The 15,413-nt window shown below is 35.1% G+C and overlaps 1 protein-coding gene across 1 annotated transcript in view; it reads right to left on the bottom strand.

Moving 5' to 3' along the window:
* The window catches only part of LOC143923001 (Krueppel-like factor 6), a 257,795-nt gene that overhangs the window by 1,010 nt on the left and 241,372 nt on the right, over positions 1-15,413 (bottom strand). Inside the window, exon 2 of the mRNA XM_077446480.1 lies at positions 2,196-2,763. Within this exon, the coding sequence (XP_077302606.1) occupies positions 2,196-2,763 (568 nt within the window). The remainder of the gene's footprint in view (positions 1-2,195; positions 2,764-15,413) is intronic.

The following is a 15,413-nucleotide window of genomic DNA, read 5'->3' as shown; positions in this document are numbered from 1 at the left end:
CCCGGCCCTAAGACCCGGGCCACACCGTGCAACTTTGTCGGCTGACTAGTTGCGCGACAAGAAAAAAATGTATGGAAATGTGAGCGACAAAAAAGTTGACGGGTGTGACATGTTCCATCTACCTGCATGCATTGGTCTGGTCATCCTCAACCAAGTCGCTTGCAAGCGACCAGACCGACCAGACCAATGTATGCAGTTGGATGTGGCATGCCACATCCGTCAACTTCATACATTTTTTATGGTCGCTCAACTAGTCGGCCGACAAAGTTGCACGGTGTAGCCCGGGTCTTGACCCTTCAATGCTTTGCATAAGCTTAGACCAGAACATCATAAATATGGTCGATTACAACCCATATACATAAGCGCTCTGAGCCAAACTTTAACAAAGACAACTGACCTCAAACTAGACAGCTTAGAAAACATGTGACAAACTGGACCCAATCGAAATAGATCTTTCATCTCATGAAGGTGTAGTAAATTGAACACGGTTCCCGGAAAAATGCACTGGATAGTGGCGCAGTTTCGAGATGTCCTAATTTTCAAAGCCGCTCAAGAAGAACATACGGAATAGAATTCCACAAAAAAAGGTTACCACCCTCGGATAACACACAAAAATGCCTCAGACAGGGGGTCTGAGGCATTTTTGTGGAATTCTATTGCGTTAGTTCTCCTTGAGCAACTTTGAAAGTTTGGATGTCTCGAGAGTGCAGCTATCTCGAGTGCATTTTTCCGGTCACCTTAAATATTGATAGGGGCTTACAAAAAAACTGTATATAGTATGATGCTCAGTTGAAAGTCATTGAAAGGTGTGTTTGTCTAGCTGTTGTTTTGTATAAACATTTCTCCCGATTTTTCGAAAATAAACCATTTTCTAAAGACATACATAGTCCAATATTTCTGAATGTATTGAAATAATAAATATTGAAAATGTGCCAAAAATGGTTGTAAAATTATTATTGAGGTAAGGATAGTTCTGTTTAGTGTAAAGGCTTACCCCCACTCCTTGGAAAATATGCGATTCGTTTAACGTGCGCACATTTTCAGTGAAGTGGGTGTGGGCCTTTATAAATTGAAAGATCCAAATAACATCCACCGGTATTTTTAAATGCAAAAGATTAGATTTAATGAGAAAAGTGGAATTATGCCACTTTTTCTATGATGCTGTCACAAAACCGGGACAAAAACGTTTGGACGAAGCTGCGCAGCGACAAAATCGCGCCACGCATATATAAACAAGAAATTTCAAAAGCACACTTTCAAAATAAATAAACGATTCTTATTTTATCATTACTGTGTTCTATTAGATTTTTCTTATATGTACATTAGACCTGTTTTTAATATTTATACTACTTGTTTTTATATTTATTTTCTTGTTTATACATATATGTATGTATGTATATATACGTTGCACTATTTCATTGCCACGTTATTTTGGTTTGTGCGGTTTCGTCCAAGGGATTTTGTCTCCACGATTTTGTCCCGCGCAGTTTTTTCGCGACAAAATCGCGCCACGCATATATAAACAAGAAATTTCAAAAGCAGACTTTCAAAATAAATAAACGATTCTTATTTTATCATTACTGTGTTCTATTAGATTTTTCTTATACATTAGACCTAGTTATAATATTTATATTACTTGTTTTTATATTTATTTTCTTGTTTATACATATACATACACGTTGCGCGATTTCGTCGCCACGCTATTTTGGTTTGCGCGGTTTTTTCACTTTCAATACGTACAAATAAGGATGACTGTACAATTCAGAATTAGTGGGATATGCCTTCATGAAATGAATGGTTTGATTTCGTTTCCTGGATATGAACTCTATCGTGATGGATTGCGTTCCTATACTCTATATATGTAGTTTTAAAATGTAAATGAATAATATATGACTGTTGATGTATGTATGTATACAGCCGGTGTGTGGTTTATTCCAGTACGAGCTTCATCAATATAAACTCACCTTGATGGACCGAAAGCCAGACGCCGCAGCTGAAAGTGTCAAACACGGCGTCTGGCCACGGTTATTAAAATCGAAATTATATTCCCATATGTAAATATTAAAATATCGCACATCGCCAAAAATTCAAAATGCAAAACATATGCGCACAAAGTCATATCGCCATAGATTGAAGGGGGGGTGGTGGTGGTGGGGGGCTGGGGGGGGGTGGGGCACTCGAATTTGGATACGTACCGGTGTGTGTCCGCTGGTGAGCCTTTAGGTGCGAGCTTTTGGTGTAAATCTTTTCGCAGGTGGGAAAGAGACATTTGTGAACTCGTCGTTTATTGTCGGGTGAGTCATGACGGGCTGGCGAGTCATGGCGGATGGCTGGGGGGTCCCGTCTCTCGGGGGGCGCAGGCACCAGCCTGGTGACACTGAGCACGGCGGCGAAGGGGGCCGGGGGGCTGTTGGGGCTCTCGGGGGGCGTCAGAGTCTTCGCCTCGATAGGCAGCATGAGGCCCGGGGTGCCATCGTCGTAGTCATCGTCATCGGGATCTGTCTTGGGGATTATGTCGGCAGGTATGGGTGTGGGTGGATGGGCTTCAGGACTCCCCTCGCTGGTGGAGGTGGGCGAGCTGGCCGAGTCTGGCGAAGCCCCCATTGCTTTGAGCCCCCGTAGTCTAAGTGGCTCCATGTGCCAGCACACCCCTGACACGGGGTTGGTGAAAAGCGCCCAAGGAGGCATGCACATTTCGTCGGAAGGCACCTCATAGTGCAGCTTTGGTTTGTCCTGGAGCAGTCTCTCCATCTCGTAGCAAGTCTGAAACAATAGAAATCCACCTGCGGTGAGAGTCACTGTCAAGACAAACTTATCAAAACGACAAATACACAATACACGATACGCTCAACATGTAGACAAAATATACGCGCAAGTATAAGGAAGTGGATCGCAGTTAGGGTTTCTGACCCGGGTCGACCCGGGACAGATATTCCCGGGAATTGACAAAATTTTTGTTCTCCCATGTCCCGGGAATTCTTATCTCGAATCCCGGGAATTGGATTTTAAAAAATCTTGAAAATACACAATATTTTCACGACTCCACGAAGGGAAATAATAAACCAAACACAAAAAAGAATCGTGAAATATTCTCAAAGGTTTGTTGTTTAGCAATAAGAACAGCGCATTCCCCGAACGTGGAAGTTTTATAAGCATAATGGTTCTGTGCGTTTGGCCAAAATCGTTTCTTGTAATTCTATTTTTGGAAAATCTCATTACCGAAGGACTTGACCTTACCGATGAATTATTCCGAAAATTGAAAATTAAAATCAAAGAAATAAGAGCCTAAAACTGATTTTAAACAATTCTAATTTTATACAGAAAAAAACATTCTTTAAATATTGTAATAAAAGCGAATGTATATCCTGCTGTGAAACTATTATGAAGAGAGTATATCCTTCTTGTATTGACGATTCCGGATGAAGATGAAACAATTATATGTTTGACGATGAATGAAGAATTAAATAAGGAGTTATCAAAGACAAATATACAAAATAACGTAAATAAAAATAAACTCGACTTTAAAAAAGAAATTAAAATATACTTATAATGACAGGAGAAAAAACCGATAATTTAAAAAAAATGTTTTCATCCCTTTAAACAATAAAACCAACTTCGACCGAAACTGAAAGATTTTTATTCAGGTACTTAAGAAGCTTTAAATAATTTAAATAATAAGCTACTTGAAATAATTTTACTTTTATAATTACATTTTTTCCAGTTAATAGATATATTATGTATTGTTTATTTTTTTCATATTTTGTAAATAAATAAATATTTTTTTTATTAATAAAAAATATATTATATTGAAAAAAAAAAGGTTTTTTTACATGTGTCCCGGGATCCCGAGAATCCCGGGAACGATCCCGAGCTCCGTCCCATGTCCCGGGAATTGAAAAAGTCCGGGAATACAGAAACCCTAATTGCAGTAGAGTGACCCACACTACTTTGAGCTAAAAGTCCAGTGCCGGCCTTACACCTGATGGCGCCCTCGGGCAATATTTTCTAAACGGGTCTACCTCACGGCACCGAAAGTGAAAAGGTCGAAAAAGCAAATATCGGAAGGCAAAGATTGAAAATCGAAAGATCTTAAGTCGAAAAATCAAAAAAAGGGTGCATGGTAAACGGTACTATGTACATATATATAATATATATATATATATATATATATATATATATATATATATATATATATATATATATATCAGTGGCATGCGATGAAATTATCTCTCTTTTTGTCATACAGCCTTGTTTAATGTGCGCGCGCAGGATACGGGAGGAAAAACCTGTTCCTCTTGTTCCTGATGTATCCTGCTCGCGCAAATTAAGTGAAGATGTACGGCGGGGGGGAGAGAGAGTTTCACCGCACCGTTTTTTATATGGATGAGGTGCATCCGCTCTAAAATCGCCAGACGAATTGAACGACAGATTAACGGACGGCTGCTTTAAATGCAATTCTCATCTTCTCGAATGATAGATTGCACATCAGATGACGGGTAACCTTTCGATGTGCACAGATGCAATTATTAAAATGGTAATTATTAAAATTGAGTTGGATCTTTCAGGCGAGCTTAATAAGGCAAGATTCGATAAGTTCCGAATCTTGCCTTATTAAACTCGCCAGAAAGATCCAACTCAATTTTAATAATTGCATCTGTGCACATCGAAAGGTTACTCGTCATCTGATGTGCAATCTATGATTCGAGAAAACGAGAATTACGTTCAAAGCTGCCGTTCTGTTAATCTGGCGATTTTAGAGCGGATGCACCAAACCCTTTTTATATCGTATGCATGGTAAACGAACATTTTCGACTTTTTTACGGTCACCCTTTCTAAACACCCTTAGAAAGAACTTTCGCCTTTGGCGCTCTAATTTAAAATTTTGAATAGCGCTCTAATTTAAAATTTTAAAGCGTCTTTGGCGCATTGTTCGGCGCCCTCGGGAGCCGCCCGACCTAGCCCCCCTCCTAAAACCAGTGGTGTCACCCCAATTTTTGGATCAACAGGTTTCCAATTTTTTTTTCAATATATATATCCTTATATATGTATGTATGTATACGTATATACGAAAAAGAAATTGGAGCCTTTGGCTTTCTTTGGGTATTTACAGAACGACACAATAAAGTTTATGACTTATTAGGAAGGATGATTCCGAGTGCAGACTGCAGACCATAGATATAGAATAAAAATAATAAGTTATTCTATATCTATGCTGCTACACATTTAACCGTTTTAATTTCGCTTGTGCATAACGGAAAAAAGTATTTTCTCTTAATCTGCTACGTATGTATGTAATCGACTGCGACCATTTCGAAGTTGTAACCGTTGAAAACAATTTTCAAGATTTGTATAATTTTTGACAAAAAATATATGAATGTTTAGAATTCTAACAACAGGTTTCCGGAAACTTTTGATTTTTAACAACGGGATTCCGGAAACCCATGTAAACCATAGGGTGACACCACTGGCTAAAACACACATGTGAATGTGGCACGTGCTTTTTTTAGATAATTTTAAACATATAGAAAAAAATGTGACGTTCATGGCAAACTTTCCAAACGACACTTTCGACCTATGTCGTTGAAATTGTATGGTAGTATTTATCCTTGCTTAACAGTGATCTATACCAAAACGACCCTTTGGACCATTAGACACTTGCTATCAAACGAAATTAGACCATTGTATTAGCGTATCGATCAGGAATTATACAATTGCTATTAATACACTTTAGAACATGATTAGTTATAGATGAGTTTCGGTTCATTTGGAAAATTACATTATTTGATTGTCGACTTTTGACTTTGGACTAATATTTATAGTATCGTTTAAGAATAAATCGCGCCACTTTGAATTTGATTTTCAACAATTTCATATGTACATATGTATAGATATATACTAACTTGAAAAAACTGCATGCCATAAATAATATCCCGTTTGTTACAGACATTACTAACAAACTGACAAGTAGATTCTATGACAGAATCACCAATAACCATACTAACACACTTGTGAAGAGTCTCGGTGATTACAACAAAATGTCTATACCCTTCAGGTATAACACACTGATTACCTAAACAAAATCTGCTTTAGGTTATCGACTTTAGAGAGTCCTTAATTAATATTATGTATATTAGATGTATTATGAGCATTTATAAGAATTGTAAATAGGTTTTTGAGCTCTTTTTTTCCTTTTACGCTGTACATATTAACATTATAATAATATAATACTATGATTACTAACAAAATAAAATTAAAATTGTAAAATAGAAAATGATCAGTAGATCAGTAGCTATTAAAATAGATATAAGACGTATTGTGAACATAATTTAGTAATAATAAAAAGCATTTAAAAATCAAAAAAATATGTATGTATATCGTCCAAGGAATAGAATAAGAACAAAATTGAATAAACAGCTCCGACGATACGGCAAATTCCAATCAGTGGTAAGTTTATATACATATAGCATCTGCGAATTTGCGCACCCAGGTCGAAATTTGCTCCCACGTCGAGTGAATATTTCGCCGGAAACCAGATTGTCCCAAGTGCTTATCTACATACATAGATTGATCAGCGACACGAAAATTAGCAGGACGAATAGTGACTAAACTGCAGTAGATATTATGTTATTGCAGTTTGGCAATATTTGCGATCAAATTGGCAAATTTGCACGAATTCAACGGGAGTTTGTGAATATTGTCAGAGGGACTGCAGTGGACTCGATTGATTAACTATGTACACATGTACATAATAAATACTATTCAAATAAGCCATGTTCATTGTTAATTGTGATTACTCAAACACAAAGGGAGTAAAATAAAAACCGGACATAAAACGCAATAAATATTCGAATGCTATCGTATTGGTGTTTAAAACTATATATGTACATACAGTATACACGATCACACGATCCGATTCAAAACATTTAGAGCAGTGGTTCCCAACTTTAATCAAGCCCATGAGTTTTTCTCCCCTCCCCGAAGCTCTTTACTATACTCTTTATACTAGACTATATAGTTTCTAGACTATATAGTCTAGAAACGATCTAGCATGAAACTTACGTAATATGTAAAGGTTGTTGCAGGTACTATATCTGCAAATTATTGGCTATTTGCAGGTACTATATCTGCGACAGGCGCAAAGCCTTCTGCGTATGCGCGTGAACTGTCACTGTCAGCGTGTTTACTGTTAAAATTTCGTTTAAAACCTCTTAAAATTTAGAGTAAAAAAGAGTAAAAAATATAATCCTAATTAGTTAATATTATTAATTGTTAGAAAATTATTATCATATACGACGTATAATACCTACATACGAGTACAAGCCGCGAACTAGCTAAATGATATAAATCTATTATAATAACGTGCGAAATTTATTTGCCTCATGTATAATGAACGATTGATTAAACAAGTCTAGCATACATTAAATGTAAGAAATTATAATCAGATTATAAGTTCACGCGCATGCGCAGAAGGCTTTGCGCCTGTCGTAGATATAGTACCTGCAAATAGCCAATAATTTGCAGATATAGTACCTGCAAATAGCCACAACCAAATGTAAATGCTATCGCATTCGCCCCCCCCCTCGACTCGCGATGGCCAATTACATTTCGTTTCAGTTTCGCATTGCTTTTTGGTTCAAAAAATACAACATTGTGCGTGAGTATAGCGGTCGGTAGAATTTGACTTTTAATTTTTGTTAGTTTTGAGTTCGTGTTTCGTATTTTGAAATATTTACATTAATAAAATTTTACTATAAAATACGTAGGTTGTTCAATTATTAATTTATTTATGTAATACGTATATATTATATTTTATATTAAAGGAAATTTATATTTTTTAGACAAAGATAAAAGTTATTGTCAACGTCATGTTATGGGCAGCGAAATTTACAGTAATATTATTAAAGGCGTTGCATTTAATTATATTGTAATAATATTATATAGTTAATTAAGAAATAATTTAAAAAAAATAAAGAAATTATTTTACGTCCTTAGAACGTTACAACACATTGCACGAATGCGACAGCATGCTCAGTTCTAGTCTCACGCCACATCGAGTCGACTATAATAGACAAATCTGTAGTTTCTTCTTATAAATTAGAAACGGTAATAATAAATAATATCTCTTGTTAACGACCATGTAACATTTAACAAAAGAATAAAATAAACAATTATCAGACGTGATTCTAGTAATGATGCACACGTGATTCAAATTGAATAGCCATCATCGGATATGAGAAATACGACTAAGTCAAGTCACCTGTCATGGCTGCGGTTCAGATAATTCAGATTCAGATTGAGATAATTGCTTGCCCTTTTCACATATTAGAAGTCTAGAATTATGTATTCGATATTTTTCATGAACATTTATTTATATATCGTCTTCGAAAAATTGTTAAAATTGGTCTACATAATTGTAGTAAATGTCATATGCAAGCTTTCAACCTTTGACGAATAATTTCAACAAAATGAACAATATTATTGCGTCATAAGATAAAGTTGTGGTGTTGTGGGATTCGAGTAAAATCCACCACGTTTAATAGATTTTCCGGTACTGATAATAAAACGCGTAATCGTGCCATAAAGTGCAACGAAACGTATAGACTTTTCGAACATTTACTCATTTAGTGCTAGTTTTAGTTTATATTTCGAATTACACATTGTTTTGATGCTTTTTAGTATAACATATCACATAAATAATGGCGCATATTAAAGAGCAAACATCGCCTGCTATATATAAATGACTCAAAAGCAAAATACCTTTAGGTCTAACTATGTATGTATGTACATATTAGTCATCCTGATTTTTTTTGTGTCCCAAAATGTGCCCCAATTTTTACGTTTTTCGTAATAACTATGTGGTTTTCAAAGCTATACACCCTATATCTCTTGCATTATTAGAATGAACTACAAGAAATTTATTTTAATAGATTTTCTATGATTTAGAAAAGGGGTACATCGTAAAAAAATACATTAATACATTTCTACGTTCCAAAGTATGATTTAAAGGCGATGAGTCATGTTTTTGAGTTTTCGCTTGCATATTCTTGTTGATCGATGAATCAATGCGAGAGAAAGAGACAACTATATTTTCGTAAGCTATTGTTTTCGTCGCTTTTGGCGCGTGGCTATTGAGTCATGCAGTCGCCTGTTGGCCTTACCTATGTGCGTTTGCGTGTTGATGCTTGTCATTATTTTTTAATACAAAAATAGTCAAAAACACCCATCTCAAAAAAAGTCCTTCAAAAGTAAAACTTCTTCCCGGACAGTATAGTGAATTGCCATGATTTGACCCTAACTTTTTTCACTTGAATACATACGACAATTTTTTTTGTATACCTGTATATATGATATCATACAAGTTTTCTTTACATCGGTAATGGAAAAACATACATACATATGTTGAATATGTGTATTTTATAAAATAATCATGGGCGCGAAACACAGTGTAACCTTATATGAATGTAATTTTGGCTAATGGAATCAATATGTATGATTAATTTTTTTACATTCTCACCCCATGAATATTTTTGTAAACAACGTAAAAGCAAATTTATAAAGTTTTATATGGTAGGCATTACATTACAGTAACGATACACTGTTATACGAATGATGAGATACTACTGTTAGATTGTGTAAGTTTGCTTGATATACATATGTATATGGATTTGAACGTGGGTAATTCTGATTACTTTCGCTTTGGATAATACGTAAGTAATATGTAAATAAAAGTAGACTGCAATTAGCTAATATTATATAAACATTATTGGTCGACGAACTGACAAAAGGTCCTGACCAAAAGGCAAACGGTCATTTAATAATATTTTCAGTCCTTGAAAGACCTGCTGCTTATTACCAACTATATAGTGTGTTGTTACGAATCAATACTCGATAAATTGTCCAACAAATTGCGTAGAAAATATAGTAGTGTTGTGCCCGTTGATTTGAACGGGTGGTTTCGGAAAGGTATTGATTGATACACGAATTAAAATAAAGTTATGCGTTATATATAAATATAATGTAAGGTAATTTATAAGTGGGCACGCAAACGTTTAATAGAAAAAGTTCAGTGCGCGTATTACACGCTCACCGATCCAACCCGTTTACCCGTTTGAAATGATGAATAAATGTGTGTGTGTGCCTTTGTGGATGTGTGTACGCTCCCACGCAGTGCATGTGATGCTGACGTCACCCGTCGGCGCTCAATATCAGGAGCACATGTCAGACGCTCAGGCCCCCACTTCCCCGCGTCTCTTCACCACGATATAACACGCATATATTAGCGGTATGTTAGTATGTGCATAAAATTAGCGGACGCATAAAATGCACCCATTGGTCCGAATGTATCGTCGTTGCTCTAATTGGTCAAACGTTTTAGTCCACGTGGACCACTTCACGCTGATTGGTTGTGCGCCTCGTTCGCGTGTGTTTATTCTATTCAATATCTCTAGGCACAACATATATGTATGTACTCATTGTATTTTAAAATTTGTTTTTTTGAAATCTCGATACTTGTCGATGCACCGCACATACCCACAAACATACATCGCGTCCGGTGTTTATATATTATTATTTAGTCTTTAATATATTATAAACATGTACAAATGTGAACTTTTAGCACTCAATTTGAAGAGTAGATATGCCTTTTTTGACATACAACATTTATATACTTTTACACTATTTATAAGTTTATATTTAATATAATATAATGAAGAAAATGCAAATACTAAATTTATATTTTCGTGTCAAATTTTAACTGAAAATAATAAATACTATACATTAAGTTGCGATAAATTTTCATTTTAGGATTACCGAAATGATTTTTGTTAGAAATTCATTAATATTTGCAAGTGAAATTTAGTTCGGAACAATTTTAAAGTGTTTTTCGAAAGTTAATTAATTTCTGAACGGCGATGATGTCACAATTGCCTTTGAAACGCTTTTAGTTTGACTTTTTCAAATCGCATCCGACATAATTCCAATTTGATTTGATTTTTGATTTTTAAATGCTTTTTATTACTACGAAATTATGTTCACAATACATCTTATATCTATTTTAATAGCTACTAATCTACTGATCATTTTCTATTTTAAAATTTTAATTTAATTTGGTTAGTAATCGTAGTAATTTGATAAATATGTAAATTTACATTCATATACTGCACGTTTAGAACTAACTCGTCATATGTATGTGTGATATGAAAGTTCACTATTAGAAACGTACTATTTCTAGATAATACTTTTTTCTCCAACTTGAGGAATTATTGTGGATAAACCGGTTCTCGCCTATGGCATACTATGTATGTACATACATATATAATCACTACAAAATCAACAGCAGTTAGGTCAGTATAACTTTTATAAAGTACATAAACATTTTTAAAAAGGTACAAATTGACAGTTTCCAGTTTTGAATAAAAATGCTAATACAATTTCAAAAACCCTGTTGTCTTGCAACTAAAAATCTAAGACTGTTGATACTTCCTAATGTGTGTTCACTGCAACATTGTTGAATAACGAAATAATATCATTACATTTATATATTATATGTACTTTCTAATTTATATTTGTTTTTGATTGAGATGATAATTGATGATTCTTCTTTGATAAAAAAAATCTCTTACTTTACACGAGTTGGAAAATTTTTTTTTTAAACAATCCTATTTCAACAAACCATCTCCTATCTGAATGTGGAAATTTTTATAGTATTGCAGAATATCCTACAAAATTGTCACAGCCAAAATTGTAATTCTTCTTTGAGAATAGGAAATCAAACAAAACACAGTTTTAGAATTAGATTATCTTTCATAGTATGTAGAATAAATTAAACTCTACTAACCAGGAAACGAAGCACAGAAATAAAAAAAACCAGCAGCATAGCTCGCTCGTTAAGCTTCTGCTTAGCGTCGAGAGGCACCGGGTTCGATCCCATGAGCTGACCTCGATTGAAAAGAATTTTTCTGTAGTGTTACTGGTCAGACCTGGATATTTGTGACTCCAGGTCCATCGTCTCCTATAAGAGTTTGCCAATTTTCTCTGATTTCATTGTTGAAACGGTTCCCGACTCAAAATTGGCTAAAAACCTTCCTACCTACTATGTCACCACTATTTGAGTATGATTAATGTACAGTAAAATTTATGTACAATTCATAGATGTCTCGTTAATTTGCGAGTATTTAGTGTCTCGTAATTCAGCGACTTCTATACTAAAAATGTTGCATTGTTTGTAATTGGCCAGGAAGGCGCATTGGGGTTTACCTATAAGGTCTTCCTGGTATAAAATGTAATTTAATTATTTTTTAAATATATTACAAGTAACCCAAATGCGTCTTCTTGGCCAATTACGAACAATACAGCATTTTTAATATACAAGTCACCGAATTACGAGACACTGAAAACTTGCAAATTAACGAGACATCTATGAGTTGTACATAAATTTTATTGTACATTAATCAATCTCAAATAGTGGTGACATAGTAGGTAGGAAGGATATTTAGCCAATTTTACCGGGAACCGTTTCAACAATGAAATCAAAGAAAATTGGCAAACTCTGATAGGAAACGATCGACCAGCAACACTACAGATAAATTATTTTCAATCGACGTCAGCTCATGGGATCGAACCTGGCGCCTCTCAGTGTTAGGCAGAAGCTCAACGAACGAGCTACATATGCTGCTGGCTAAATAAATAAAATAAAAAAAACTAGCTCACATACTAGGGCGAGTGAAGAGATTGCAATGGTGATGCATGAATAGTTTAAAGTATGGACGAAAGTTGCCCAAATGGTACCCAGTGATATTTTATGTATAGACTTGATCACCTGAGTAAGCGTTGCCTAGAACAGAGTCGAATGCGAATGATATTATTTTGGTAAATGATGCTAGTGTAGGGTTGCCATACGTCCCAGTTTACGGGGACATGTCCCCGTTTTGAGGCTTGCGTCCCAGTGTCCCCTTCAGAAGGATATTTCTCCCAGATATTATTTAAAAATAATACTTTCCGATAATATATAATAAAGTGGGTTTGCACTAGAAGCAGATGGTTATCACTCCTTCCATCAATTACAAGAATAAGTATGTGGGAGGCGTTAAAAGACTTTTTCTCAAATGAAGAAAATGCTCCAAAAGCGATAATTGATTTCTTTAAAAATCATTTGTCAGAACTTAACACCATGTTTGTACACAGTCAAATGTTTTTATTTGAAAACCAAATTAAAAAGCCTGAAAAGGCTATAACTACAATAGAAGTAAAACATATTTTAGAAAATACAACAAAAAAAACAATTAATGGAAAGATTAACTAGTAAATACAAGCAAAACAAACCTACAACAAACTGAAAGAATGCAAAGAAGTTACGATAACACAATTAAAAGTGTTTGATGAAGAAGTAGATAATTTCTTCAAAGTTGAAATTAAATATTTGGAACAGCGGTCTGTTCCAATCGCGAAATATGATGTTTTTTCATGGATGCTTCTCAATGATGTACTCAAATGGGAACGAGTTGAAGAAACTATTGCATATTTAAGTAACATCAATATATTTTTCACGGATTCAATTCACGAGGAAGTAATTACTGTACATGAAATCATTTATTGAAAACGAAACACATGAAGAATGGGATACCAAAGATGTACATGATAAATGGTTATGCTTTTTTAAAAATACTAAAGAAACAGAAAGAAAAACTAACATACTGAAATTGTGCCAATACCTGTACGCTGTCCCAGCACATAATGCACACGTTGAGCGTGTATTTTCATTAATTCATACTCAGTGGACAGATGAACGAAACAAGCTTTCAATTGACACAGTAGAAAGCATAATTCAGTGCGTTTTCAATTATAAAATGTCATGCATCGAATTTTATAATGATGTAAAAGAGAAAAAGGAACTCCTTCAAAAAGTAAAAAAGTCAGAAAAATATGATTGGGCAACGAAGAGCATTGAAGATCGAGTTCAAGAAGTTGGGGAAGAGTGAAGACAAGAGAGAATGAGTAAAATAAAATCAAATTAAACATGATTCAATTACAATCTGTTAATATTATAATTAAACATGATTCAATTTCTTTTAATTAAACTATCAAAAAATATAATAAATTATTTTTATTGGAGGGAAGGGGGGTGTCCCGGTCTATGGTCCGACAATTATGGCAACCCTATGCTAGTGCTGATTTGAATCCAGATTATACTGGCAAATGTGCATTTGCTTTCCGATAACCGAAGCAGGCCTTTCGCTTGTAACTCGCAAGTTGACAAGTGTCAATCGGATTGTGAAAACAGTTGCAGTGGAATGTGCGGTACCCCAAGGCTATATTACAAACAATGGTCAGGCATTTAATGAGACCACGTGATTGCGGTTTGAATGACGATAATGCACCCAATGCATTCGAGCCTGCATGAACGCACGCACATTAACCCACCTGCACCACCCACACGCCCACCCACCCATATACGTATGTGGAGGTGATCATTTCAAAACTATTAGTCACTGTGGGTCGCTGTGACACTAATTAAAGATGATTCACCACTCGCCACCGTCACTTTTATTGGCTTAAGTTGACCCGGTCAATGGAAATTTATACGGATGGTCGACCTTAAGATGTAACCCTCCTTTTTTCATCACACCACAGAGCAAGGGTTTATGTACATACATATGTGCCGGGAGATCATTGAGCTGGCACTTGAGTGATGAAGTTATTCAATGAAACTCTATACTGATTCCCTTCCACTCGTGTCTATTTATGCACAGTGGTGTAGTGCTAAATAAAAAAGAATCAGGTCGGTGTTTAATTTTTACGACCCCCCCCCCCCGCTTTTTTCTTTACTGAAAAAAAATTGTATCCTAATATTGGTAGTTCAAATATTTATAAAAAAAAAAATCAAATAATAATTAACAAATATTCTTACATGTTGAAATTATAAATGTATTTTTTTTATATTTTATAAAAACTTCCATAATGCATCCACTTCAACATCTTTGATTTTGCAAAGCCCGTGTTTGTGTGTCAACAACAACATTTGCTTTTAGCAATGCTAAAACCATGTACATATATATACATATGTTAAAAAACGGTCTCCGTGACGAGCCAGAATGTTAAATTATAGAAACGCAAATATCGGAAGGCAAAGATCAAAAGTCGAAAGATAAAAAAAGGGCGCATGGTAAACGGTACATACTCACTTAATTTGCGCGAGCAGGATACAACAGGAACAAGAGGAACAGGCTTTTCCTCCCGTATTAATGTGCGCGCGCAGAATACGGGAGGAAAAGCCTGTTCCTCTAGTTCCTGTTGTACCCTGCTCGCGCAAATTAAGGGAGTACGTACCGTTTACCATGCACCCTTTTTTTTAAATCTTTCGACTTAAGATCTTTCGATTTTCGATCTTTGCCTTCCGATATTTGTGTTTTCTGTAA

Source organism: Arctopsyche grandis, chromosome 2 (genome assembly GCF_051622035.1).
Source record: "Arctopsyche grandis isolate Sample6627 chromosome 2, ASM5162203v2, whole genome shotgun sequence".
Lineage (NCBI taxonomy): Eukaryota > Metazoa > Arthropoda > Insecta > Trichoptera > Hydropsychidae > Arctopsyche > Arctopsyche grandis.
Note: the sequence above shows the minus strand (reverse complement) of the source record. Positions and strands in the feature narration are given on the sequence as shown.